Source organism: Chinchilla lanigera, unplaced genomic scaffold (genome assembly GCF_000276665.1).
Source record: "Chinchilla lanigera isolate Chin_1 unplaced genomic scaffold, ChiLan1.0 scaffold00082, whole genome shotgun sequence".
NCBI classification, from domain to species: domain Eukaryota; kingdom Metazoa; phylum Chordata; class Mammalia; order Rodentia; family Chinchillidae; genus Chinchilla; species Chinchilla lanigera.
Genome location: NW_004955483.1, coordinates 9,515,701 through 9,542,951, shown reverse-complemented (window position 1 = coordinate 9,542,951; position 27,251 = coordinate 9,515,701). Strand labels below are relative to the sequence as shown.

The window sequence follows — 27,251 nt, the reverse complement described above, 5'->3', positions numbered from 1 at the left end:
ACACACAGACACACAGACAGACACACGTGGCTCCCTACAGTACACTGGTGGAACCTTTCTAGAACTGTGAGGAAGTTTATTGCTAAGAGTCAGGGCATAGGCCCAGTGCAGGGCTTCGCATTCAGAGCAGTGACCAAGCGTCTATTTTTGATACATTAGCATTCACTGCCACCAAGCCGCACATGGTAAATGTTGGCAGCAGGTTCGCCCTGGCTGCTAAGAGACTGACTGTACGGGTTCTCTGCTGCTTGCATGAGTGCCTGGGCTATTTTTAGGCCACAGCTAATCCATTCAATGAATACCGCTGCCACGGATGACTCACCGTCCACAGCAGTCAAACTGAAAAATAGTGGAATGAAAGAAAAGCCACCGGCAGACGAGCAAGAAGCACATTATTCTAACACGCCAAGGGAACAGGCGCATGCACCCACCCCAGGACAGTCGGGAGAGGGAAACGGCACCGACTACCCAGCCAAGTCAGGAAGGGAGCAAGCAGTCATCTCCAGGATCTGGGAGGCCGCCCTCATAACATGTGGAGCCCGGCATTTAGGAATGCAGCAGCCAAAGGGAAGTGTCGGCCCAGAGCCCTCTACAAATAAATTTTACTACAACTCTACTGAGCATGTTCTGGGTACTTTTCAGGAAAGATGAAGCTGAGGAGCGTGAGAGAGATGAGGCTGCTCCCACATCCGACAGGTCTGGTCTGCCAGATGGGAACCAAGGACTCCCTCCCCAGGTGGGGCCGGCCAGGCAGCGCCCTCCTAGGGGGTGTCTTGCAAGCAATCTCTGCAGAAGGGGCTCCTGAGCCCCCATTTCTGCACCAATGCTCTTACTGATGCAGAGGGCTGGGCTGCTGATCCATCCCTCCCATCTAACTCTGCTCAGAAAAACCGACTGCATCTGCTCACGTAGCCTGGCACATGCCCGCCTTGGCCTTCCCCTGAGAAATGGGCTGAATGGAGCTCCTCAGTCACACGGAAGAGCAGGCCACAAGAACACAGGTAGGGTGCACACAGCTTCTCTATTGGCTGGGACAGTTCAGCCTTCTTAGGAGACTGTCATAGACTGTCTCTCCTTCTGTAAACTCTGAACGCATAAGTGCTTGTGTTTGTCAGATGCAAGACTGTCTCCTCTCAGGGCCAATGTCGGCCAAGCTGAAGCAGGGAGAGGGAACTACACAGCACTAGGGCCTGGTGCTACCGGTGGTGGAGGACAGGGCCAGAATTAGATCACTTTGGCTCCAGGTCCTGCATTTTCCCCACAGCTACCTAAAGGCTTGGTGTGAAGGCCCTTCTTCTGCATGGCTGGGCCCAATGTTGATGCCGCTGCCCGAGTCCCAGCTGGGACTTGCCACAGACTCACAGCCTTACTTTGGAGAGTATTAAGCAAATAACATTTGGGAGAGAGTCCCAAGGGAAGCAGCTTGTCCTTTGGGGCTTTGCACAACATGGCAGGAGCAGCGACTGTCTCACTGTGATAGGATGTGCTCCCCATCTTCCACCAGGGCAGGCTCCCTGGGTGCACAGGGCAACGGCAGATGGCACCCAAAGTCCCTTTACTTTTCTCACGGCAGCAGGGAAAAGGGACTGGGAACAAAAGATCTCTCTGCTTGTGCAGGGCATTGCTGCGCCGGGGATGCTAAAGTCACAGGGATGGTGAGAGGCATTAACTGCATTTTTCTCCTCCGCTGCCTTGGCTGGGGTTATTGGAGGCATCCTTCTACAGTGGCAGTTAGGAACACAGGTCTTTAAAAATAACTGCCAAGATGAAACCTCCTTGGGTTTCCAAGGGGTGGCTCTGGTCCCTACTGCATCTGTGCTGGAGAACCTGAGGTAACTACAGGCCCCCCTAAGCACCCCCTTTTCTTTTGGATTAGTGGATGCCAATACATTTTACAGTCTGTTTTGGGATGAAGAAAAGCAAAGGATTAAAAAACCAAGGAAGCCCAACAGATTGTCTTTATAAGGGTCACTTTTTTGCCTTAGAGATGACATTGTAGCAAGAGAGTTCAAACTGCCCGTCCCACCCAAGTCCAAGGCTCTCTCCCCACTACCAGTGACCGTGGGTGTGGTTCTGAGGTCCAGCATCCCTGAGACTCTTCTCACGCAGGATTTATGCCCTCCATCCTGTGGAAAACCATCCCTTCTTCCCAGCTTGTGCAAATTTGTGCATCTGCTACTTTATCCAACAGCTGATACATTCCTACACTTCCTGGTGGGTGCCAGCTATGTCTCCTCAGTTGGTTAGACTAAAGGTAGAAGTCCTGGGATGCGGAGTAGGGGGATAGCCTGTGGCCCCAGAACCTCAGCTCAGTGTGGGGATCAGCTCTCTCTGCCTTCCCCTCTGCCTTCTCTCTCTGGCTCTGATTCTGAGCTGTCACTTGTGGCAAACACAGCTGGTGGAGTATTTTAGCTGCGATGATGTCAGCCAATTTCTGATAGGCTCTCGGGTGCAGTGACAATCGTTGGTTATGTCAGTGCCTTGCACTTTTGAGTCTGTGAAGAAACCCAGCCACCCCTTTAGCCGCCCACAGCTCTCTTGCCTCTCTTTGCTGAAGCACATGGAAATAGCTGTGCAGGGGCTGCCAGCCAGCCAGCGATCAGGTTCTGACAGACGTCCTACCTGCCCATTTGCACCTCGGCTGTAAGCAAAGAGACTGAGTGATCAGGCACCGGGAAAGAAATGAAAGCAGGGCTGTGACCTCACAGGGCGGCCAAGTTCGTTAAGTGTTCGCTTTGCACAGTTCTAAGCAGGGGAAATGCACCCACACTGCTCCTTTCTCGGGCAGCAGAGGGCTGAGGAGCACCCAGAGTCCCCGACCTGCAGAGGCTGCTAGCACGTGGGAGGCCCCGGTGGTCCAATTTTCTCTCGAGCTGAGAGATGCCATGAAGGCTCTCACAGCACTGTGAAACAAGACCTCCTTGCACACCCAGCCTCTGTTCACAATCATGTTTTAAGGATTAAAAGTACCATGCAGAACGCATTTATTTTCATTCTTGCTTATTTCCCTGTCTCCCCTGGGGGTCTGCTGCAAGTCAGTTTTGCTCAAGGCCGCTCATTTTTTCTGGTCCTTGTCCTGATTTTGCAAGCAGCCCTGAGAGATGGGTAGCGGTTTAAGTCATAGCATCACTTTTCAAAAAAATCCTGAGTTTTGCTTTCTCTTTTTAAATCAAAACTTTGGAGGAATCTTTCTTGGGCCTCTCCAGAGACTGGAAGCCTAGGGTGATATCTCCCCATAAAAAATGAATTCAAGGCTAAAAGCTCTCAGAGACAGAGGGCCCGTGACAGTGCAAAATCCTATAGCAGTTCTGTTGGGAAACTGGTTTCCCAGCGCCTTTGGTCTTTTAGAAGTGCGCAGAATAATTTAAACTGTTTGTTTACTTTTGCTTGTTTTGTTTTCTTTGAATGTCCCAAATGTCATTTATTCCTTGGCTGTTTTCAGTGGCCACCCACAGGAGGCCCTGTTATGTCCATCTGCGATTAAGTCCTCAGAGAACATGTCCAGAGACCGTGGGTCCCACACCTGGGGAAGTCCCGGGCTGGGGGACAACCCTGTTTAAGGGCCAGCAATTTGGGGAGGGCAACAACTTGCTGTTTCACCCCAACAGGCTGTGCGATAAACGCATGCGGGATGATTGATGATAAATGCATCTTAAAGATGCTTTAAGATGCGGGAATGGGTGGACCGAAGGAGCCCTTGGAAACACAGAGTTAATCGCAGCTCCAGTTTTTAACATGACTCAGCTGGGCTGCGTCTGACTTCACTACAAGCCCAGTAGGTCCCTGGGGACAACCCCAATCAATCATGCCTTTTATATTTTCATGCTTTGCCATGTTAGGCCACGGCTGACCTGAAGCTTCTGCCACGCCTAGCTGATTCTAGAGATGGCAAATAACCCACTTAGGAGCACGCCTTTTCACATACAGACCAACCAGACCGCACACTCCAACACCTCCCGGGTTGGTCTTTCAGGCTCAAGGCCCACCCCCGTTCCCCAGTTTCCCCAGGGCCAGCTACGAAAGGGCTGGGGATGCCCCTGGGGCTGCAGAATCACCACGACAGCCACACCAACCATCCCCATGCCTGCTGACCCTGCCTCCCCCACTCCTTCCCACAGAGCCTGAAATAAAGGCTCCGGCCCATGGTTCCTCTCATTCTGTGTCAGGGGACCTGGTGTTTCTCTATGTCTTTCTCATAGCCTGGCATGGCCCCCTCCTCCCGGCATCTGAGGCTAGGTAACACACTATCTTTTCAACAAGAGTTACCAGCTGACCTTGCCATACCTAGATAATAACACCACCTGTGTTTTACAGCAGGCTGTCAGAAAGAGACGTGGTGACGTCCTCACCCCTCTGTCTTTTCCTGATATGATGACCCCTAGATAGGTCTGAAGCTCTTCTCCTTTCTCAACCAGGGCTCCTCAGTACATAACTACCCCAGACTGAATGCACAGAGGTTAAGTGATTACAAACAGATGCCGTGGGGGCAGGCTTGAGGGTCTCAGAGAACACAGCTGGGAGGAAGCTGGAAAGGACTAAGGTCGTGGCCCTGGGGTTGGTGTATGGGCAACCACCTGGGGCGAGGGAACCTTTAACCCTGACTCACAGAAGCCATCTGACCTGCAGGAGATGGATGCAGGTGTCGTGGTGGGGGCCCCCATACCTGTGTGGCCCCGGCCAATGTTACCTGTGCTCGGTGCTCCCCGACAGCGAACTGTATGACCGCAAGGCCTGGGCTGTGGCTATCTTCGATCCTCTCCACCGTGCTGGAGTCAATCTTGAGGTCATTGCTGATCTCCGCACTCTGGATGAAGTCTTCCGTTTTCAAGTCCTCTACCTTCTTCAGCTCCCCGTTGGCCAACTGGATGATGGACCCTTTCATGAAGTAGGGCGGCAGGGTGGGCGGCGCCGCCGCGGGGGAGGCCACGGACTGTACCACAGGCAGATGGATCTGGGCCTGCACCATGGCTGGGTACGCGGCTTGGGTAACCAGGGCCTCGGGGCTGAAGTTCTCGGTCTTGGGCAGGGCGGTGGTGACAAAGGTGTGAGGCACTGCAGCGAAGTGGGGCGACGACGTGACGATGGCAGAGGCTGCCCCCGAGGCCTCCATGTCGGTGCCGCCCACCGGGATGAGCAGGGGCTGGGTGCCCGGGATGACCAGGTGCTGGGGCAGGCTGCCAGCGTAGGTGATCGCTTGCTGCTGGCCGCTCAGGTAGCCGATGACAGGAGGCTGCGTGCCTGCGTAGAAGGCTGTGGCGGGCAGTCCGACCGGCAGAGGCTCTGAAGCACTGTGTGTGGTCTGGATGACCGTGTGGGGTGACAGAGCGTAGGACCTGTGGCTCGGCTTCCCTAAGTGCAGGCCGCCCTTGTCGTTGAGGGTAGATGGCGAGGCCTCGCGGTGCGTGGCCTGCTGCACCTCCAAGTCGGCCGTGGGTGTGGTGCTGTTGGGCAGGACCATGACAGAGGCCCGCACGCCGGAGGCCTCTCGGCCGCTGTAGTCCGCGGGGCTCGAGTGGACCACCACGTGCCTGGGCTCGTAGGGGTGAGGCACCGACTTGCTGCCGGCCTTGCCGAGGCCCAGGTCGGCCGAGGACGGAGGCCCGTATCGCCGGCTCTTCTCCATCTCCCCATTCAGCACCTCCTTGGCCTGCTGCAGCCGGCCGCTCTCGGCTTTCTTGGTGGGCTCCCGAGGGACGAAGTGGCCCCCGGAGTCGGTGTACTGCACAACCACCTGGGACGAGGGCCCCAGGGTGAGCGTGTGCGGGATCATCGTCTGATGGGGGTGGAGGTGCACCGGGATGGCCGGGGGAGAGGCCGGGCGGCCAGAGCTCTGCGGAGAGCCAGAAATGTGGATGTACTGGTTCTGCTGGGCAGGTGGGGGGGACCCTGGGGTGATGAGCCCTGGGGCCCGGCCGAGGTGTGGTGGCGGCTGCGGCGGCTCGCCCTTGTGTCCTGGTGTCTGGCTCAGGCCGCCCATGTTGGCCAGCAGCGTGGAATAGGCCTCCAGCTGGGAGCGCTGGGATGGAGTGGTAGCCCCTGCAGCGGAGGCCACGGCACTGGTGACTGGGTTGGCCGAGGGCGAGATCAGCTGTGAGGGGATGAAGCCGGCATAGGGTCCACTATACTGGGAGGACCCGATGAACTGGAAGGTGTGAGGCAGGTGAGCATACTGCACGGGGGACACCGGGGTCCCTGACTGTGGGGGAGGGTACGCCGTGGGCAGTGTGGTGGCCGCTGGGACCGACCTGGGAGCACTGGGTGGCGAGTAGTCTAGCCCCGTGGACAGTGATTTGTGTAAACCTATTCCCTGCTGTAAACCAAGCTCCACCGAAGTCCCCGCGGGCCCGTGCCGGCCGCCCCCGTGGCCTCGGCCGCCCGGGTTGCTGGGGAGCCATGCCACACTCTCCGCCCGGTGGTTGTCGCTGGGCAGGACGGCGGCCTTCTCCTCGGAGGGCCGGCTGGTGGCGGGGATCTCGCGCTTCTTGGGTGGCAGGCATTCGTTGCTCCGCTCTTGGTTGGATTTCATTTTTCGCCGTCCCCCCTCCACGGTGGCTGTCTCACTGTCTGGCTGGCTCTGGTTTTAGTCTGATAAACGGAAAGTCACATTTGATTCCAGCAGGGGATCCAGGTGCTTCATGAGGAATCATCTCCCTGTGGGTGCACTCGGCCAACCGCAGCTCTGGATTCTGGAGGACAGGAGGCCAGGGATGGGAGAGAAGGAAGGACAGAGGGGAGGAGGGGAAGGAAATCAACAGATCAGCACCAGGAAGAGAGAGAGAGTAAAAAAAAAAAAACATCTTGGCAAGATTAAGACTAAGGCCCTGGAATTGACATGAATTCCAACAGCCGGATTACAGCCACAGCACGGAAGCAGGCGGCGCTGGCCCCACTGGCTGGGGGAGCGCAAAGATAAGCAGCAGTCAGAGCTCTTTTTCTTTTTCAGTCAGAACTCTAAAGCACGCACTTTTTTATGGAGTTAACCACTCTCCTATGACTTTCTCAACACTCTGTCTGCTCCCTTCTTCCCTTCCCTTAGAGAGCAGAGGCTGCATTTCTTGAATCCCCTTTTCAGAAATACTGGTTCCAGTCCTCACCTCTTCTTTACCTAGTGATAGGTCCAAAGAGCCCCCCTGGGAGAAAGACACCAGCTGGACCTGCTGCAGAGCCAAGCACTGGGAGGGGCAGGTGTGCTGAGAATGCCCTGTAGGATATTTCTGCATCCTCACCTGCCAAGGCTGAAACCCTGAAAAGTGGACCTAGCTCTGGGTCCACACTGGCTCTGCAATGAGCATTGTCACCATGCCTTAACACACACACACACACACACACACACACACACACACACCAGCTTAGCAGAGGTGGCCAAAATCTTGGTTTCTAGACATTTTGAAAGAATTCCTAGTACAGAAACTCATGTGGTATTAAAAAAGCTAAAAGACATCTGTGAGTTAAAAAAATTAACTTGAGTATAGTTTTAAATAAACCAAGCACCATAACAGGCTGGGTACATTGAAAGTTTCTTAAGATGAGTTCTGTGCCTGCTTCATCCCGGCTTTTCCTCTCTCCCCTTTCAAGGTGTCTCTGAATTCTCCCTTCTTGCCCTCCCCTCCATCTTCCCTTGGAAAGGGCTAGCTCACTGCTGACACTAGAGGTGGAATCCCCTTCAGACAAAGTAGAATTCTGCATTCAAACATGGCCAAGCAGCCAGTGAGCCCGGAGCCTGTCCTTACTGACATACATCTCAGTCGCTTAGTAACAAGTGAACCACTGTGTGGGCAAACCAGGGTCTACCTGGTGCGAAGCAGGACGTCAGTGGCTAACAAGCAGTGGAGGGGAATGGCCCTCATTCGTGGTGGCAGCCTCGGAGGTGAGCAGTGTCAAGTGCTGTGATCCTGAGAGCTGTGGGGTTGGACTTTGGGAATTGTGGGTCAAGTTTTGGCATTTCCTTTCTGAAGACCTTTTCTACATTAAGCTCTGATTTTCAAACAAATACAAAACAGCAGTCTTCCCATTTCACTCTTCTCCAAGCTGAAGCAAGGGTGAGAGCGCTCCTGGAAGCCTTGCCCTTTTCTCTCCTCTGTGCTCCACTCTACCACCCAATTCCAAATCTCTCCCATCTGGTTGATGACCCTCCACCCTGATTTGCTGCTCTTTGGGGCAATGACTTAATGGCTCTTGTCAATGTAGCTTCCGCATCAACAGGGTGAAATGACAAATGACACAGCAGAGTTCACCTCCTTCATGAATCTGACCAAGTACAGGAAGGCAGAGGTTTAGAAATTTGATGTCTCAACACTGAATAGGACTTTTCACCTGACAAGAGGGACTCTAAGACTGGATAGAAACAAAAAGTAAAAAGACCTGAAATGAACAGTTCTGTCCAAAGAGTCATTTACCCTCTCATCATAGGACTTTTTTTAAGTCCTACAAAACTTTGTTCTGTACAGCCCTCTCTAATAAAGAGCACAATACATAATTTACACCCAAGGTTGATGAAGTAATTATAAGGATAGAATGAGCATCAACCACGCCCCCCCCAAAAAAAACCAGAAATAAAACCCTGGACCCCTTTTGGCTGTCTGAAAAACAACAACTATGGCCATTTATCTTTGGGGTCCAAGAGTCACTCTTAAGCCAGGGGACTTGATAAGCCCCCACATCCTCATACCAACTATCAAGGAAGTTCATTTCTGAAATCTTCTTCAATATTCCACACGCCCCCTGCTGGTTCTGTAGGAGCACTGATCCCCCACCTGCATGATTTCATTAGAAATGCACACACAAGAATGATATCTCAGAATGTGGAATGAGAACATTTGCATATAGTAGGCCCAGCCAGTAAGAGAATAGGTTAATTAGCTCAAGGCAGCTCTAGGGAAGAAAAAGCTGTGGCATGAAAGTCCTTTCAAAGCCAAGCAAAATGTCAAACATATTCAGCAACAGGCCTATTAGCAATGCAAATGCAAAACTGCTCCTACAGGAGAATGCACAGTACACAAACTGGAAAACCCTTCTGAAGGTACTTTAGGAACCCAGCTTTCACAAATATGGAAAAGAACGCTGAGTTGGTTGTTGAAAGAGCAGGAGTTTGTCTGTGCTATTTAATTGAGAGGCAAGATGCTGGCTTTGTAGACCTAACCGCTAACTGGGCCGGGTTTCTGCTAATGGACAAAGGGAACCAATCAGCTTTGACACACAAATTCAGATTTATTCTTCTGAAAACTTACTCACTGATCTACAGCACCTTTTCTAGAGATTGCCAGTGACAAGTCAAGGATATCATGATCAACACAGAAGATGTGACCTGGTTCAAACTGATACCAACCCATTCACCTCCTAGGTTTATTTCTTTTTTAATTTAGTTTTTAAAAATTTATTTTTTAAAGAGAGAAGATCTCCGTATGCTGCAAGGCTGGCCCTAAACTCCTGAGCTTGAGCGATCCTGTCTGCCTCAGCCTCCTGATAGCCTCCACAGTTAGCCTTCTCCTAAACTTAAATTTAAATTTATGTACCAGCACAGCATGAAGGAAACAGGGCTCTGTAATTCAAGGTGGTGTGAGCTTTCTGTACATAGCCCACATCTTCCCCTGAGGGACACACGAGGTTAGGAATTGGATCTTGCAGTACTTTCAGCGAACCATCAGAGGGCGCCACAGTATGCCACCAGGTTCCTGGTATATGGGGTGGTTATTTGTGGGAGGAGAGAGGTAACTTCGTGCAGGTGGAAAACTTAAACAGGCAAACAACAAAGACAGCGACAGACAAGAAAAAAGAAAGAAGCAAAAAGGAGAATGGGATCTTGCTTCTAGGGACTCTTTCCAGTTGTACATAAATGGCCTCTCAGGGGCCCTGGACTTCACTTCTGGATGTACCTGAGGAAACACAAAAATTTCAAAGCACAGGGCCCTACACAATAACATCAATGCTGAGTCACCAGAAAGCCGCACCAGTGCATCACACTGTATCAACATTATTACTGCAATGGGGAAGGCAGAAGGGGAGTTAATAGAGGAATCAAGAGAAAAATTTTGAGATTCACTACTTATGGGATGGCCTGGTAAATCTCTGTTCTGCATATATTCACCTTAAGGATTTATAAGTCCATAAATGTAGCACCTACATTTTTGTATTTCTCTATAGGTATTTTAAAATGTCAAAGTGTGGTCTTCCGTCCAGCAATGCCACCAACCCTGGGAACTTGTTATAAATACAGAATCCCAGGTCCTACCCAGACCTACAGATTTAGAATCTGCATTTTAACAAAATCTCCTGAAGCTTCATATGCTTGGTAAAAATGTAAGAAACCTAGGTTTCAGATTAAATTTTTGACTTCTATATTCTTTTCTTTTTGGTACCAAGAATCAAACTCAGGACCTTGCGCTTGCCAGACAGGCGCTTGTGCCGCTGAGCTATATCCCCGGAAACTTCTACATTCTTAAGTCAACTTCTTTAGCTGCTTTTTAATGATATAGCACTATAAACCAAATGGGATGCTGTACATACACACAGCTGGTGGAGCCTTGTAGGTAGATGCCTAATATTTGGGGGAACCCCAGCTGTTTGCTTTGGGGGTCATTAACCTCAAAACAACTCGATGTAACTCTATGCCTCTTTTCTTGTGGTTCTTTCAAAAAGCATAGAGAAACATTTAAAGACACGTTTTATATTGGACCCAAGTGCTTCCAGGAAGAAAAATAAAATCTAATAAGGAAAGTCTCAGACTTATACCTTTGCTATAATGTAGTTTTTTAAAAAAACTTTTTTTTGCCACTATCATGGACCCAGACTGAGAAGTGGTAGGAGAACGAGATATTGCTGAGCTAGAGATGTGAGAATACACGCCCGCTGACTCCAAGTCCTGTAAATAACAACCAACTGCTCGGAATAGAAGATGCTCCTGCAGTTTGATACATCAAGTCCTAAAAATGCCTTCTAAGGCTGCAGAACGAACTGAATCGTTCTGCCCACACAGGCAATCCCAAGTTTCTCAGTCTGGGCAGACCCACGCCTGCCCAGTGAGTGTCTTGGCACAAATAAGAAACGCAGATGAGTGAGTTGTGCCAGGGCAGGTGGCTCCCTAACCTGCAAATCCAAAATGATCCCAAATCTGAAAGTCTGAGTGTTGACGGGATACCACAGGGGGAAAGCTGCACACGCAAGCTCCCATGACAGGTTGCAGTCTGAATGTGGTGTGGTAATAATATTGTAAAAAACGACCTCAAGCTATACATATACAGTGCGTATGACACTCAAATGATTTTTTTTTTTTTTTTTTTTTTTGTCTTTTTGAAGCAGAGTCTCACTATGCAGTTCAGGCTGGCCTTAAACTCACTTTGTAGCCCAGGGCTGGCCTCGACCTTGCAATGATCCTCCTGCTTCAGCCTCCCGAGTGCTGGGATTACGGTGTGTGCCACCATGCCCGGCTCCACAAATGAATTTTTAAGATGAATTTATACTTGAACTAGAACTTGAGTTCTATCCCCAAGCTATGTGCAAACATTCCAAAGCCCCCAAATACCCAGAATCCCAAAAGACACTCAAACTTGTCCTGGAAAAACTTTAGGAAGCTTCAGGAGACAAAACACCAGCTATAATGCAGATGTCACAAAGGCAAAGATTCTTAAAGTCAACTTCGTTTTCCAGTTTCACATTGCTTAAGTGGAAGATGTGTACCATACACTGCAGAAGACACTTTGTTTTGGTTAATCAGTCATTAAGAATAAGCCCAAACCTGACATCCTTAGGGTACCCAGAATGGAGAAAGCTGAGTCCCTTGACAGTCATAATTAGACACTTTCATGACTGATGATGGGACAAGCATTTTCCAAAGCACATGGATCTTATATTCTTTTTTCAAACAAATTCTTGGTTTCTAGGAGGCACAGTGGATTTTCATTGTCCAATGCTGCTGTGAAGCAAACAGCAGTCTCTTTTTAGTTCTCTCTTTTTAGTTCTATTCAACTTTTATTAGTATTTGGTTCTTGTATTTAGAGGTAACAGAAGGCTGGAAGGAATGCTTAATATGGAGCAATTAACATTCAAATATATCCTCAGAAGCTGGAAGTGATGGCCGAGAACCAAGAAAATTAAGATTAATGAGAATAAATATAAATGCCTGCCCCTAGTTTCAATAGCTCAATTAGCCGAGTAGTAGTGTTGGAGAGATCTGGCTTTAGAATGGTTTAAATGACAGTCCCTAGGAATTTTTTATTTGACTAAATACTCACTATGAACCAGCAGTTTGGTAGGATTCCTAACTGGCTGGAGTAATTATATGCTTCATTTAAAAACTACAATGTTCAGATTAAGGTAATAAATCCTGTAACCATTGATGGCACCAGTTAAGCTTAGTGAATAAGCTGTAGGGGAGGGACCCTGGTGAATGGGGTGTGTCCAGCGTAAAATGACCAGGTGATTCAAGGAGGCGGGTGAGAGCTGAGACAGTGGAGAGACTGTAGTCCAAGGAAGTGGCAGCATTAGAGAGCATCAGAATTGTTAAATATGGGCTGGGCTGTTATTAAGATGGGGTCCCTGTACCGGTGTTATGGTTTGTGTCTGCGTGTCCCCCAAATCCTCATGCACTCATGGGACAGGCTTCTAGATATTTAAGTGATCCATAGTCCAATGCTGGGATTATGGGTGTGAGTACTACACCTGCCCTGGGGTGGATAGTTTGCATATCTAAGGAAGGGAAAGAGGCTGCTTGCTGCCACTCCTCCCTTTTGCTCTGGTTGCTTTTGCTATCTCCTGCCACCATGAACTGTTGCCCTCTGCCATGTGCCACCCTGCACCACCCTGCCTTGGAGTCAGCCGAGTATGGACTAAAACCTCCACAGACTGTGAGCTAAATAAACCTTTCCTTCCTTAATTCTGGGTGTTAGGTATTTTGTCTCAGTAGTGAGAGAAAAGTAACCAAGACAGCCAGCTCAGGTTAACATAGATAGTCACAAGTAAGTGGCGGGGACCCTGCCCTGGTTGGGGACTTGAGCTACTTGCTCTACATTGTTTTCCCATTACAAGTATTTCAAAACTGTGACTCTATCCCATCCATGGCAAGGTAGCTTGCTAGTCAGCCTGGCCTCCTCTCACCTTTCCTTCTGACTGTGCCCTTGAAGGTCCTCAGGTGGCTTGCCCGGAGGGTTCCCAAAGAGGAAGGCCCAAAGGGGTAGTGGACAGGGACCCAGGACACTCAGCAGATGGGGTGCCTGTGCGACTCACCCCGCCATGCTTGGATTTCCACCTCAACTCGGCACCCCAGGACATGGGGTGCGATCTTGCTCTTGCTAGACGTGTGGTGAGAAGAGGCAAAGCAAGGAGCAGCAGCCAGCCGAAGTGCAGACAGGAGGTAGATACTCAATATCAATAGATGTGTACGCATATATTGCCATTTTTGGCATTAACAGGGTATGGGGTGGAATAAAAGACCTCCAAACATTATGCCCCCTCAAACCTATGACGGGACTTTACTTGGGATCAGGCTTTCTCTCTGCTAACGTGACAGGATCTCAAGAGGAGATCCTCCTGGATTATCCATGAGGGCTCTAACTTCAGCATTCATTGTCCTTATGAGAGAAAGGCGGGAAACACACCGAGGATAAGGCCTTGTGGAGCTGAAGATGGAGACAGAGACACAGAGACAGAGACACAGAGAGACCGGAGTGAAGCCAAGGATGGCCACAGCCACCAGGAGCTGAAAGAGGCACTGAAGGAGTCTCCCCAGAGCCAGTCCTCCTCAACACCTGAATTTTGAACTTGTAGCCTCCTGAAGTGTGAGAGAAGTTTCTAGTTTGAAGCTCCGTGGTGGTTTATTATAGAAGCCTGAGGAAAGCAAACTAGCAGTTCTACTTACTGATCATCTACTACATGGCAACAGCCTCATCAAACATCTCATGTACTCTTCCCAGCAAACCCAGGACGCCCGTACAGTGTTATCGTCTCTATTTTTCAGACAAGGACAGTGACGCTGGTGCAAGGTAGACCTGGATTTGGAAATCACTTTTTCATTCTACACAACCAAGTTAGAGGGTACACTGATGTACTGGGGTGCACTGTGGCAGAGCCATTTAGTGGCAAATGGTGCTTTTTCTTAAGTAGAAGAGAGACAGAATGCATAGGAATCGGTGGGGTTGGAGGTGTCCAGGGAATCTTTGAGCTGTTATCGAGCCTGACCAAGGACTGCGGCTGGCGTGGCACTCGGCATGGCGGGCTGGTGTGATTCAGGGAGAGAGGCCAGGCTGTTAGTGTTTTAAGGCCATGAGTTCAAGGCCACCCCAATGGCGGTCCAGGCCCCAGCAGAGCTGAGACAGCAGAGAGTGTGCCTCCACTTGGCAGGGCTGGAAAGTCCAGGGGACAAACACGCATTCCAAATAGCTCTCCCTCTCTAGGGTCATGAAGAGCAAGTTCAAGCCTTCAGCCCACGTGGGCTGCCCTCGGGCGGTGGCAGGGGTACAGCCCCAGTGGCCTTGCCAATGCTGGGGGCACTAGCCTCAGGAGCTGGGGTTTCAGAGGGGTGAGGAAGGCAGGAGAAGAGACCTTACTGTTTAGGTTCTGAGCACCATGAAAAAAAAATTTTTTTTTTGCCCTATACATTCGTAGATGGGGAAGAGAGCAATAAACACTAGTAAATTTAATGATTAAATTTTTAAATTCTGCCCAAATAGCACAGTTCCAATTTCCACCACAGTGACTCAGGGCAGCTCTGTGTGTGGGAGTCAGCCCTGGGATGTAGTAGGGGGCTCCATAGCAGGGCTGCGCGGGCCCTGGGAGCCCCTGCTCAGCAGGAGGCTGAACCGCCACTTCCCATGTCCCCACCTGGGGCTCTGTCCCTTGATGCTCCCTCTGAGCTCAGTGGAAATGGCCTTCCCCAGGCCTCAGGCAGAGCTCTCCTTAGACTCCTGGCTTCTGCCACCCCTGCTCCTCGCCTACAAGGTGACAGTGGGTGCTGGGGGTGTCTTCAGAGGGTCTCGCCACCCCCAGAAACACGAGGATGGCTGTGCCGTGTGCGGGGCTGCAGCTCAGGGGTCCATGCTGCGCGTGTACAAGCACAGGGGCTGGGTGCTGGCCAGGAGGGGACAGGCCAAGCCCGCGGCTGGGGCCTGTGATCCCTGGAAGCTGCTCGCGTGGAAACCGTGGCCCTGCATCTGTGTCGCCTGTGTCCTCTGGCAGCCTGCCACCGCTGGGATTCCTGGAAAGGCTCAAGATGGGAAAATAACCATCTGGAGCCAAACTGGTCCCCAGTGCACTGTCCAGCAGAGGTTGCGTTGGAGTTTTTAAGAAAAGCTGGAAATGCCTTTCTATCGAGACCTTTCCTGGTTCGGTATGTAAGCACTATCTCTCTGCGTTCAAGAGTCCTGTATATCACAGCAGCTTCCCATGGGCACCCCAGCTGCTGTTTATCTGCCCCTAGGGCTGCAGGCTGGAGACACCGACTCTGAGTGGGGGCTCTACAACTCACGACTTAGTGGTTTAGACTCTGGTCCAGAGTAGACTGTGTCAGGAGTGGGGAGTCCTTTCCATGGCCAGCCCTGGGGAAGCTGGAACAAGGTGAGGCAAAGAGCCCAGGCAGCACTGTTAGACTGGCACTGGGAAGATTCTGTTACTGCAGGAGTGGGTTCCCGATCAAAGGGCACATTGGGCCCCATCCCGCTCGCACATGCGTGTTCTCTGGCCCTTCTTCCTTCTACCGTTGTGATAGCATAGCAAGCAGGCTCTCGGCAGACGGAGCCTCTCCATCCTGGACTTCCCAGCCTCGTGAACTGGCAGCCAGATAAATTCCCGTTGCTGATCCATTAGCCAGTTTCGGGTATTTTGTTACGGTGGCACACATGGACTAAAACACCATGACACAGTATGATACGGGCCTCGTCCTGATACAAAGGCCCCTTGACCTGCTGTGACCCAGCCTCCCCAAGGTACCGCAGGTGTGACAAGTTACCAGTGCTCATTTTGTGTAGGCTGGAGTCACACTTTTCACACAAGTAACAACCAGGTTATGGCCATTTGAGCATAGAGACAAGAATATTGAGGCTTGGTGTGTCAATCACTTGTCTAAGATTATGGTTGATAAATGGCAGAAGTGCAATGAAAATCTTGTCCATCTGAATCAAAATCTTGAGTTACAGTGCTTGGATCAAATGGTGGTGTTATGGTTTGTGTCTAGATGTACCCCCAAAGCCTCATGCAGTCATGGGTTGGGTTTCTAGAGTTTGATTGATTCATGGACCAATGCTGGGATTATGGGCATGAGTTCTACACCCACCATGGGGCGGGTAGCCTGCATACACTATAAGGGAGGGAGAGAGGCTTGCTCTTTCTGCTCCTCCCATTTGTTCTTGCTGCTTCTGCTGTTTTTCGCTCCTATGAACTGTTGCCTTCTGCCATGTGCCACCCTGCCTTGCACCTAGCAGAGTATGGACTGAAACTTCCACAAACTGTGAGTTAAATAAACCTTTCCTTCCTTAATTTTGGGTGTCAGGCATTTTGTCTCGGGAACAAGGGTAAAGTAACTATGACAGAATTTGGTACCAGGAGTGGGGTCATTGCTGTGACTGTACCTGACCATGTGGTTCAAGAGCCTTTGGGAATGACTTGTGGGAAGAGTTTGGAAAGGTTCAGAGATGTCTCCTGAAACAGTAGAGCTGGAATGCCTCAGGCTGTTCTGTATGGGAGATTTTGGTCAGAACTCAGAAGACCAGAAGACTGATAAAAATCCTGCTGGTAAAGACTGGGCTTGGAGGTTTCTGCTGGGAAGGACTGCATTGGCTATTGGACTCCAGATGATGTGTGTTATGGCTTGGCAAAAAGTTTATGTGCATTTTGCTTGTATCTAGAGATTTTGCTTGAGGCTAAGATTAAGGGCAGTGGACTAATTAGTCTGGCAGAAGAAATTTCACGGCAGTCTAATGTTGGGGCAGTGGCATGACTATTGTTGGGGGCTCTTAGCCAAATTTCTGTTGCAAATCAAGAGCAAAGAGCCCAGCATGATGATTTAAAATGTTGAGTTTAGCCAGAAAAGTAGCTCTGGTAAAACTGTGGACTACAAACATAGAACTGAGAAGAATTGGACTGCTGAGAAGAACAGGAGAATATAAAACATGGCCTGAGGGCATCACAAGAAGCAGCAAGTCTCCCCCTTTTGCAGCCTCAAAATTGTAAAGGTGAAAGACTTTGCTTTGAGGAGAAAGCCATATAGCACTATGTTCCAGAATGGTGGCAGCCACTCCAAGTTCCAGAATGGTGGCAGTATAAAGAATTTGTTCCCCAGAATCAGGTTCAGAGTATTCATCAGTCCAGGCACTCGACCCCTACAACCAAGAAAGAAGAAAGCCTGGCTACTGTTCAAGCTGGCAGAGGACCTTGCATCATCCACGTGGCACTGGTTTTAGGCACATGAAGAATGCAAGAGCTCTTAGTTAAAGATGCTTCTACCATATTTAAGAAGAAGACCTGGGAGGCCTGGCAGTGTGCTCCTGAGACAGCAAAATGTGAAGCTAGGGGGGTGAAGCCAAAGGTGCAGTAGAGACCCTAGAAGTTTGGAGAAGACAGGCACATGGACTGTCTGAGGAAAGCTGCAAGGCCCAAGAGAGAAGCCATAGGAGCTACAACCACCAGAAGTGCCATAGAGGCAGAGCCACACGGAGCTCACAATTTGCCACAGATTGCCTCCAATGCTGCATGTGGAATTACAGGACTTAATGTTTGCCTTGCTGGATTTTGGACTTGCTTTGGCCCCATTCCTTTGTATCCCCCTGTTTTTACCTTTTGGAATGGTAATATTTATCTTATGCCATTGAATGTTGGAAGTGTTTAACTTTTCATTTGTACAGGGGCTCACAGCTAAGAGTTTGCCTTTTACCTCAGAGGAGACTTGGGACTTGGACTTTTCAGCAGTGCTGAAACTGTTAGGACTTTGGTAACTCTCAGAGATGGACTGAAATGCCTTTTTGTGGTGGTCCGGGGTGGAATGTTATGGTTTGTGTGTAGATCCCTCAAAGCCTCATGCAGTCATGGGGTAGGCTTCTAGAGTTTATGATTTATTCATGGTCCAATGCTGGGATTATGGGTGTGAGTGCTATACCTGCCCCAAGGTGGGTAGCCTCATACAATATAAGGAAGGGAACGAGCCTTGCTGTCTGCACTCCTCCCTTTTTGCTCTTGCTGCTTTTGCTGTTTTCCACCACCATGTTGTCCTCTGCCATGTGACATTCTACCTTGGAGCCAGCTGAGTATGCACTGAAACCTCCACAAACTGTGAGCAAAATAAACTTTTCTTCCTTAGTTCTAGGTGTCAGGTGTTTTGTTGGTGGGTTTGAAAAAAATATACAGTGAAACATTTGTTCTCACCCATCAGAGGTTTGGCTTTTGTCTTCTGCTATGTGCAGTGGTCACTAGGCCTCCAGGGAGCCTTGCCTCATAGGTGGACATCTGTCTGCTTGGAGGCTTTGGCCACTGGACATCTGACATTTGGATTTATGATGAGGCTTTGGGCCACATGGTCTCAATTCCAACCACCAAGAAACTAAGGACGAAAGGGATCTGCATGGTGTCAGGCAGCACTTGGGACTAAAGTTCAACCACGAGGGCCGAGTGCAGTTGAGCTACAGTGAAGACCCCAGGCACCAAGGCTTGGGCAAGTGTCTCTGAGTGGTTATACTTTGTGTACAAAGTCAAATGTCAGGGCCAGGAGGAGGTTACGTGGTTCCTAATTTCACCTGCACAGGAAAGCAGGAGCCCTGGGTGTATCCCCCTCCCAACCTCTGCCTTATGTCCCTCCTTCCTTGGCTGAGCATTCTGGGCCTATATAAGGCACAGCCCTCTGTGTAACAGCAGCCAGTGAACTCTGCCTGCCCCAAAGTAAAGTATCAAAATGGGGAGGAACCTCTTGAACTCCCAATTTTGTCAAAAGTGAGAGCAATCTTTTTTCTTGAGACGGGGTCTTGCTGTATAGTTCAGGCTGCCCCTGAACTAACTATATAGCCCAGGCTGGCCTCGAATTTACAGCAATCCCCCTACCTCAGCCTCCCGAGTGCTGAGATTATAGGCGTGCACCACCACACCTGGCTAAGAAGTGAGAACAGTCTTGAGGGAACTGTTCTAACTTTCTAATTAGAGTCAATAACTGCTTATAACTGGCAATGATTATCCACTTAAAAGAAATAGACCAGATAATAAAAGCAGCATAGTAAGTGAGGCCTATCAAGGTTCTGAGACAGGGCATAGGACAAGCCTTTGAACCTGGGCATCCCCTAACAGAGGCCAGGGGACAGGCAGATGGGTGGCACAGGCAGGGGCAGGCACATTCTCCTCAGTGTGATGGGGCCTGGGCCAGGGGACCACAGGGAAAGCCACCTGGTAGCTGGCGCTCAATGGCACACATATGGAAGAAGCGCTGGGTGGATCAGTTTTCAAGGCATAGCATCCAAAGTGCTGGCGCGATAGGACTGATCCACAGCTAACTTGCTGGTGTTGGAACCCTCTTGGTCCACTGAGTAGAAAGGACTTAGCCGGGCATCTGCCACAGTCACTGGATACCAAGCCTCCCAACAGACCAAAGGGAGGACTTGGCTCCAACCCTGGGCTCTCCAGCTCTTTGGGGACACACTTTCCCCAGGGCACAGGAAATGCTCACGTCTTGGCACTTCACTCATGTCCCTGTGGGTATAGTTTTACTGCTTAGTAACTACAGAGCCATATCCTCACTGAGAATAAGAAATCATCAGACTCACCTGGGATTCTTTTACAAACAAGACCAGTGTCCAGATCTGCCTCAGACCAGCAGATTTAGAACCCCTGGAGATGGACCACCACTGGCATTTAAAAATAAATGCACCCAAGGATTCTGAGGGCAGCAGGGTGAGAACTGCTAGTGTAAATGATCTGTAAGTCACATTTTAACTCTGCCATTCCTTAGCAGCATGTCTTGGTTATTTTAAGTCCAGCCTCTAATCCTTCCCTCCACCCCTGCCAATGGGAAAACAATGTTCTTGTCTCCTTTACCTGCACCTTAAAAATGAACTAAGTGTCCACAATAAGATACCGCTTCACACCCATTAGGATGGGCATTGTGTGAAACTGAAAGTAGATGCTCAAATAAATACTGTGTATCAGTGTTCAGAGCAGTGTGATTCACAGTAGCCAAACCAAAGGTTCGTCAACAGACTAATGGGTAAACAAAATGTGCAGTCATATCCTGGAATATTACTCAGACGCTTCCCTTACAGAAGACTGAAATTCTGACACATGGCAACACAGACAAACCCTGGAACACTATGCTAAGTGACAGGAACCACACTAAAAGAACAACATTTTATAATTCCACTTATAGGGGGCTCCTAGAAGTATCAGGTTCATAGAGACAGAGTAGGATACTGCTTATTAGTGGCTGGGGAGAGACCTGGGGGCGACGGGAGTTAATGGGCGCAGAATCTGTTTGGTATGATGGGTAAGTTCTTGAGATGGCTGTACAACAACCTGACAGTATTTAATGTCACCAACTGTATACATTTATCACAAATCATTATAACATTACATGTCATGAGTGAAAAATTTTGCAAACAAACCACACTTCTGGTTTAAACGACAGAGCACTTTACTCCCTCACTTCTGTGAGAATCAATCTGCATCCCGTGGCTGGAGTTCAGGGAATTTTTAAGCCAGAAAAACCACAGGCCTCCGTTACCCTCACAGAGGGGACTGTGAGCCACAGAAAGTGAAAAAGGATCTATTTCCTGCGGCCTCCAGCCCCGCCCCAACTCCATCAAGTCTTTGCTTGTTCCAGACCAAAAGTTGGCGGACAGCCCCAGGTTATGTCAAAGCCGCCCTCCTCATGGCACAGGAAACTGCGGAAGGAAACCTAGCTATTCCTGGCTTTGTGGACCACATAGCCCGTATCACACTACTCAACTCTGCTGCCGCAGCAGATAGGTCATACGGACTCAAATGTGCACGCTGCGGCCTGTGTCCTGTGCCTACCCACGGACCCACAACTACACTTGTATGCGCCCTTCAGAGTCAGGTGTCCCCTCTGCACATTCCACTCTGCCCCACCCCTGTTGCCTGCTTTCTCATTCAGTGGTTCTTGTGCTTGGACATGCATCAGAGACCCAGTTTTTGACCCCAGCTTTCAGAACTCTCCTTTGGTTCTCCCCCGGCTCAACGCCATGCTCCATGTGTCTGCTCTGCATAGCATCCTTCTTTATCCTGCGCATGCGCTGTTCAGCACCAATGGCTTTCACTACGCAGCTGGTTCCCAGCAGATTGAGTACGCCACCCCATCCGCCATGCCTTTGCCTATAGGAGGTTCTGACTGCATCTTCTTTCTCTGATCATTCTTAAAACCTCAGCAAAGCAATTCAACCACTGCCATCCTTGTTTTCACATCTTCCTCATTAGATTGTAAACTCCTGGACTGCGCGCACAGATTGGGTGCCAGAATCCCTTGGGATGCTGGCGATGTTGTCCCTTCTGTTTGCACACTGGTCTCATCCCGAGCCTGTCTACCGGTTCCTGCCTTCCTTCAAGACTGGTTCCTAGAAGGCGAAGCCTCTCGGGATTGTTTTCTGTGTTTTGAAAGTGATTGACTCAAAAGGCGAGATTGGGATAGAAGGGAATAAAACACTGCATTTGCAAAAACTCTGCGTTCAGAGGTTCTGTTTCTAACACTCTCATGTGAGGTTATTAACCCCTCACAAAGAAGCAGGCAAGAGACATCCTGTATTAGAAAGTACAAGCTCAGTATAAGGTCCTGCTAAAGACACGTGCTACACAGCAGGTCTCCGAATAGTCACATCCAATTATCCAACACTGTTCCCAGATTGTCCTATGATCCATCTCAAGGAAACACTTCAGTAATCTTTGGGTTTAGTGGGAGGAATAGGTGTTTACAAAGACAACAATTTTATTGAAACCAGCCTCAATCAAGTGTAAAAAGAACAGGAAGACCAGCTACCAAAAAAAAAAAAAAAAAAAAAAAATCAGCCAATATAAGCATTCTCTCTGAAATAAATGTTTGTTTTAAAATTACGGTTATGACTCACACCCTGTGAATGGGTGGCTGAGTTCTGACCCTTGGAAGATGAATGGTTCATTTTGAAAAGCCCCGCAAGTGAGAAACCTACTTTCTACCTCCATCGATTTCAGAGCGAGGGCGCAGAATGGAGCCCACGATGGCTCCGAGTCGCTTCCAATCACCAGCAAAATGAACAAAGGGATGACTCGCTACCTGCAGCTGTTTTCAATCAAAAGGCTGAAGTAATTACAGCGGCCGCTCCCTGAGCTCCCCTGCTGCCCAGCAAGAAGCCAGTGGACTGTTAAGGACACTGAATGAGCTACCAGAAACCTATAGCTTTCGGCTGCCACACCGTGCCTTCTCCATCCTGGCTGAGAGTGTCATTAACTTAATCAGATATTCATTCAACAATGACAAAAAAATTTACTCTCTCCCTGGATGAAGGGCTCTGCCCTCTGATCCAGGCACTCTGTCAAATCAACTGCATCTGGCAGGAGATATCGGGGCAGTTTTATTTTACATTCTTTATTTTTCAATTTAGGGTCTGGAAGGGACCCCTCCACAGTGAAATTCCTGGATGTGCAAGGAGAGGGAGATAGGGGTGGGCTAAGATCTAAAGAGAAGAAGTGTTTTGCTTACTCTGCATTCAGGATGGGCAGCGTTTGATTGATACTGGAGTTCTTACTGCTGGGTAAGGCGCATGTGGTTGGCTTATGGTGTCACATGAGATCTGTTGTAGGTTTCTAGCTTCTGGCTATTAGTGACTTTAGGAAAGCCATTCAACTTTCTAAGCTTTGATTTTTCTCTTGAAGTAACAGAGATAACATAATAAGCCCTTGCCTGTAAAGTGCTTATGGGAATTGCCAGGAACGAATCGGTGGCTGGCATGCGGGCAGGCATGTCACAAAAGTTCACCTCCGGTGATGATCCAATGTCACACACCAAGCTAGTACAGAACCTCCAATTTCAGTTGTGGCTGAGGAAAGAGACCTAGGATCTAAATGGTCTTAATCAGAATCCTAGTTCATTTCCTTGTCCCTCTGTGTCCTCATCTCTAAAGTGGGACTAGCACTAGTACTTGCTCCATGGGCTTGTGGTAAGTTCACCCATAAGAACTTCTTGGACCAGGGCTGACAGATAGCAAGATCCACACACATCGGCAGCTACTGTTGCCTTTCTCCTTCTTCCCTCCCTCCTTCACTGTGGTCCTATTTTCACTTGTATAAAAAAGTGCCCCCCCACCATCTTTCCAGGTTACTTCCTGCATCATGTGTAGCAGTCAGAGCCTGCAAAGATACTGCGTGGAACGGTCTCTAATCTCTAATTAGAAGGTGCCCTGCCTCACTTCCCTTAATGAGGCATCTCAAGTCTTACTAGTTCAGCAAGTTTACTAAGTCTCTGAAACTGTCTTCTTCTAGAAAATATTCCATGCAAATATGTTGATATATCTCCCCCCAAACTAGATTAAACTTTCTCTGCAGAACAGTTACATCTATACTGAAAAGTAAAATTTAAATGTGTTCTTGTTTTACATTTGAGTTTGCATTGTTTGTTGCTGATTCTTGTGGTATAAATAGAAACCTTTTGACTTATTTGAACACAGCAAACAGTAGAGTGTTTAGACACAATTACTGTTAAATATAGTCAATCCCTTTGTTCTTTACCGCTTTATCCATAACCTAACTAGACTAGGTACATAATAAAAACACAAGAAATGGCTGTTTTATTTAAGGCTCTCAAAGCAAATGCAAGATAATAAATAATGCTACCATGCAGACCCAGTAACTACAATCTACCTAGGCAATGCGATGTTCAATGGACAAATGCAAAGGCAAGTAAGTTAAGGTAGTGGCCTGATCACAACAAGGCTTGTTCTCATTCTTAGCACCGTGGCCTTGGAAGACATGTATTAGTCCCTTTTGTGTTACCATAATGAAATACCCGAGGCAAGACATTTTTGAAGAAAAGTAGACAATTTAGCTCATAAGTAGGCATGCTGTAAGTCCAAGGTCAGACAGCTTGGTCTCTGGTGAAGACCTAATAGTAAATGGTGTCACGACAGTGGGGTGCATAAGAAGCCAGAGGGATTCAGCCCAGGGATAGATAGAAATTTTGAAAAAATTTTTTATTACACAGGGAATTGAACTCAGGGCCTTTGCACTGAGTTACATCCCCCCAATTTTTAAAAACATTTTTGAGACAAGGTCTCATCAAGTTGCTAAGTTGCCCAGGCTAAGCTTGAACTTCCTATCCTCCTACCTCAGCCTCCCAAAGTACACCCCAGGCTTTTCAACAACTCAGTCCAGGAGACCAGTACTCCCTGCTACAGGCCAGTGACCTAAGGACTTTCCCCAAGACACCACTTCTTAAAGGTCCAAGCCATCTTCCACCACCACCACCACCCTTGCCTCCAACATGGGAACCATTGAGGACAAAGCATACTCCAAGCACAGGGACATAGGCAGTCTCTCTCATCCTGTTCCCTCATCTGTAACCTGTAAATAACAATAATGTATTTTGAAAAGATTGCTGTGAGATGAAATAAGATGTTCATCAGAGAGTATAGCAACACACAGAGAATCCCAAGGTCTTCTTTCCTGAGCTTCACAGAGAATCCTAAGGTCTTCTTTCCTGAGCTTCAGACCCGTAGCGTGAGTGACTGCCCAGAATTTCCACTTGGATGCATCAAAGTCCCCTTATCAGCCCTCTCAAGGCATCACCTACTTGGCTCCACACCTATGCCAATGGCTTGCACCATTTCCCTGGCATTGCTTTGAGCTGTCACTGGACTCCTCTGGTCCTGTCAATCTTTCTTCAAAATGTCTCAAGTGAGCCCATTTTCTATGCACTACATTGGCTTTTCCCAGAGAGGTCTGGCTTTGTCCTCAGCTTTTAGGAGGTGACTGAAGCCATAGCCAAGAAGAGAGTCTTTTGGGGGTGGTGGGAGAGACTGAGTCACAGCAGGTCACTTACCTCGAGTCCCACTTTGCTCCCATTCAAATGAGATGATAAGATGTACTCTGGAGGGCCAGAGTGATGATTAAATGAGATGATGCATATTAAGCACTGAGCATAGTACCTGAGCACAGAGTACGCATTCAATAAACGCTAGTGAAAACTGCTTCTCATATTGAGTAGGAACTGTACAAATGCTCATTTCCCTTTTAACTGCATGATAAGAGAAGGTGAAGGAAATGGCCAGAATATTCTGTGAGAAATTTGCCAACATTTTTGGTCTTTTCATGATTGGCTGCCAAGTATTTCTATTTTTATTTTGAGTTTTGCTAGTATTCTTTTGCTTAGGAAACCATTTATGTTCCTGATTTTTTTTCCCCAGAAGTTCTGCTTCATTCTGGATTATGAAGGTTCAATATTTTTCCCTTAGAATGTAATTCTGACAGCTCAAAGGGAACAAGGCCTAATTTCAGAGTTTGAACTCATCTGCCAGATTCCAAATTCTAGGATGCAGTTACAGAAGCAGATACCCAGAGAAGTACTGAGGCTACTTCATTCTGGGTCTTCCACAGAGTTTACTTTTGGGCTGAGAAATGGGGGTGAAGGAGTTTATTTCCACATAGAAGATAATTTCTTAGAACAGATTAATTTGGCTTTTCCTAAAATATAAATGAGAGGAGGCTTCCATCCGAAAAAGATGTGAATGTTAGATATATAAATGTACTCTGTGAACATTTTACCTTGCCTGACACATTCTTATACTTTCATAAAGATATGTCTGAAGAATTAGAATTGTCTTCCTTTCAGTGGCTTTGTGCAATGTATGGCTTACCTCCATCAGGCTTTGGTTAGCCCATGGGGTGGTGGGTAGGATGATAAAAAGTGGTCATAAGGCAGTCTAAATCATTTGAGAACAAGCCCAACAAGGATGAGAAAGTGAACCCCTCATAAACGCACTCAGTAAGATATACAAAATGTAAGCTCCTGAGAACTTCCCAGCAAGTTTTCAACTAGGGCTACTACAGGGGCCAGCCCTGAAGGCTCAGGCCAGCCAGGAACAGCTAGGGATGTATTGTGCTTTAGATTGCTGGGTTCTGTCTTCTGCTTCACAGCTGATTTGAAATTTCCTGCAAGGACACATGCAGGACAATGTTTTAATGAATAGCACATACTTACAAGCTCCCTTACACTAACTGCCAGAATCACGCTGACAAGTAACCCACAGAACTGTGCTTCGTGGCCAACAAATTTTATGGAACACAAATAACCCCAAATAGCCAAAGTTATCTTGAGTGAAGGAACAAAACAGGAGCCATTGTACTACATTATTTCAAAACACACCACAAAGCTGTAGCAATGAAAACAGTATGGTTAAAAAAAAAAAAGAACAAAACCAAACCCAGCACGGTGTAAGTATAAAAACAGCTGCACAGAACAACAGAACCAAATAAGGACTCCAGAAATAAACCCACACATTCACAGCTGATTTCTGACAAAGGTGCAAAGAACATGCATTGTAGAAAGATGTCTTTTCAATTAATAGTGCTGGGAGAATTGGATATCCGTACGCAGAAGAATGAAACAAGACCCCTACCCCTCACCAGCTAAAAAGTAAATGAAAAATGGATTAAAGACTTAAATGTAAGACTTGAAACTCTGAAATTATTAGAAGAAAATGGCGGGGGGACACTTTAGGATATTGGATGGAGCAAGTATTTGGGGGGACAATACCCCAAAAGTACATAAAACATAAGTAAAACAAACAGAATTATATCAAATTAAAAAGTTTCTGTGGGGTTTTTATACTTTCATAAAGAGTATAACATGTACATAACATGTACATAAAGCCTCCTCTCATTTATATTTTAGGAAAAGCCAAAGTGCGTTTATGAGGGGATTTAGCTTAGGGGCACAAGCGCCTGCCTGGCAAATGCAAGGTCCTGAGTTTGAGTTCTGGAACAAAAAAAAAGCTTCTGTATAGCAAAGGAAGCAACAGGATGAACAGAAAGCCTAAAATATGACAGAATATATTTGTAATGTGTACACTTCACAAAAGGTTATTAAAAGCATATAAGGAACTCTAAAACCTCAATAGCAAAAAACAATTATTTAGAAATAGGCAATAAACTATTTCTCAAGAGAGGACATTCAAATGGCTATAGGTCCATTTAAAAATTCTGCATCTTTAAATTCGGTATCACTAATCAGCAGGGAATACAAATCAATAGCACAGTGACGTCACTTCCTCACAGCAAGCATCACTATTACCAAATAGACAAAAGATACCAAG

General features: G+C 48.2%; 1 protein-coding gene across 7 annotated transcripts in view; it reads right to left on the bottom strand.

Annotated features, from left to right (window-relative positions):
- Atxn1 (ataxin 1) overlaps positions 1-27,251 on the bottom strand; it is a 399,577-nt gene that overhangs the window by 16,502 nt on the left and 355,824 nt on the right. For all 7 annotated transcript variants that reach the window (XM_013503812.1, XM_013503811.1, XM_013503816.1 and 4 more), the window contains one exon: positions 4,688-6,686. In XM_013503812.1, the coding sequence (XP_013359266.1) occupies positions 4,688-6,526 (1,839 nt within the window). In that variant the 5' untranslated portion in view covers positions 6,527-6,686. The remainder of the gene's footprint in view (positions 1-4,687; positions 6,687-27,251) is intronic.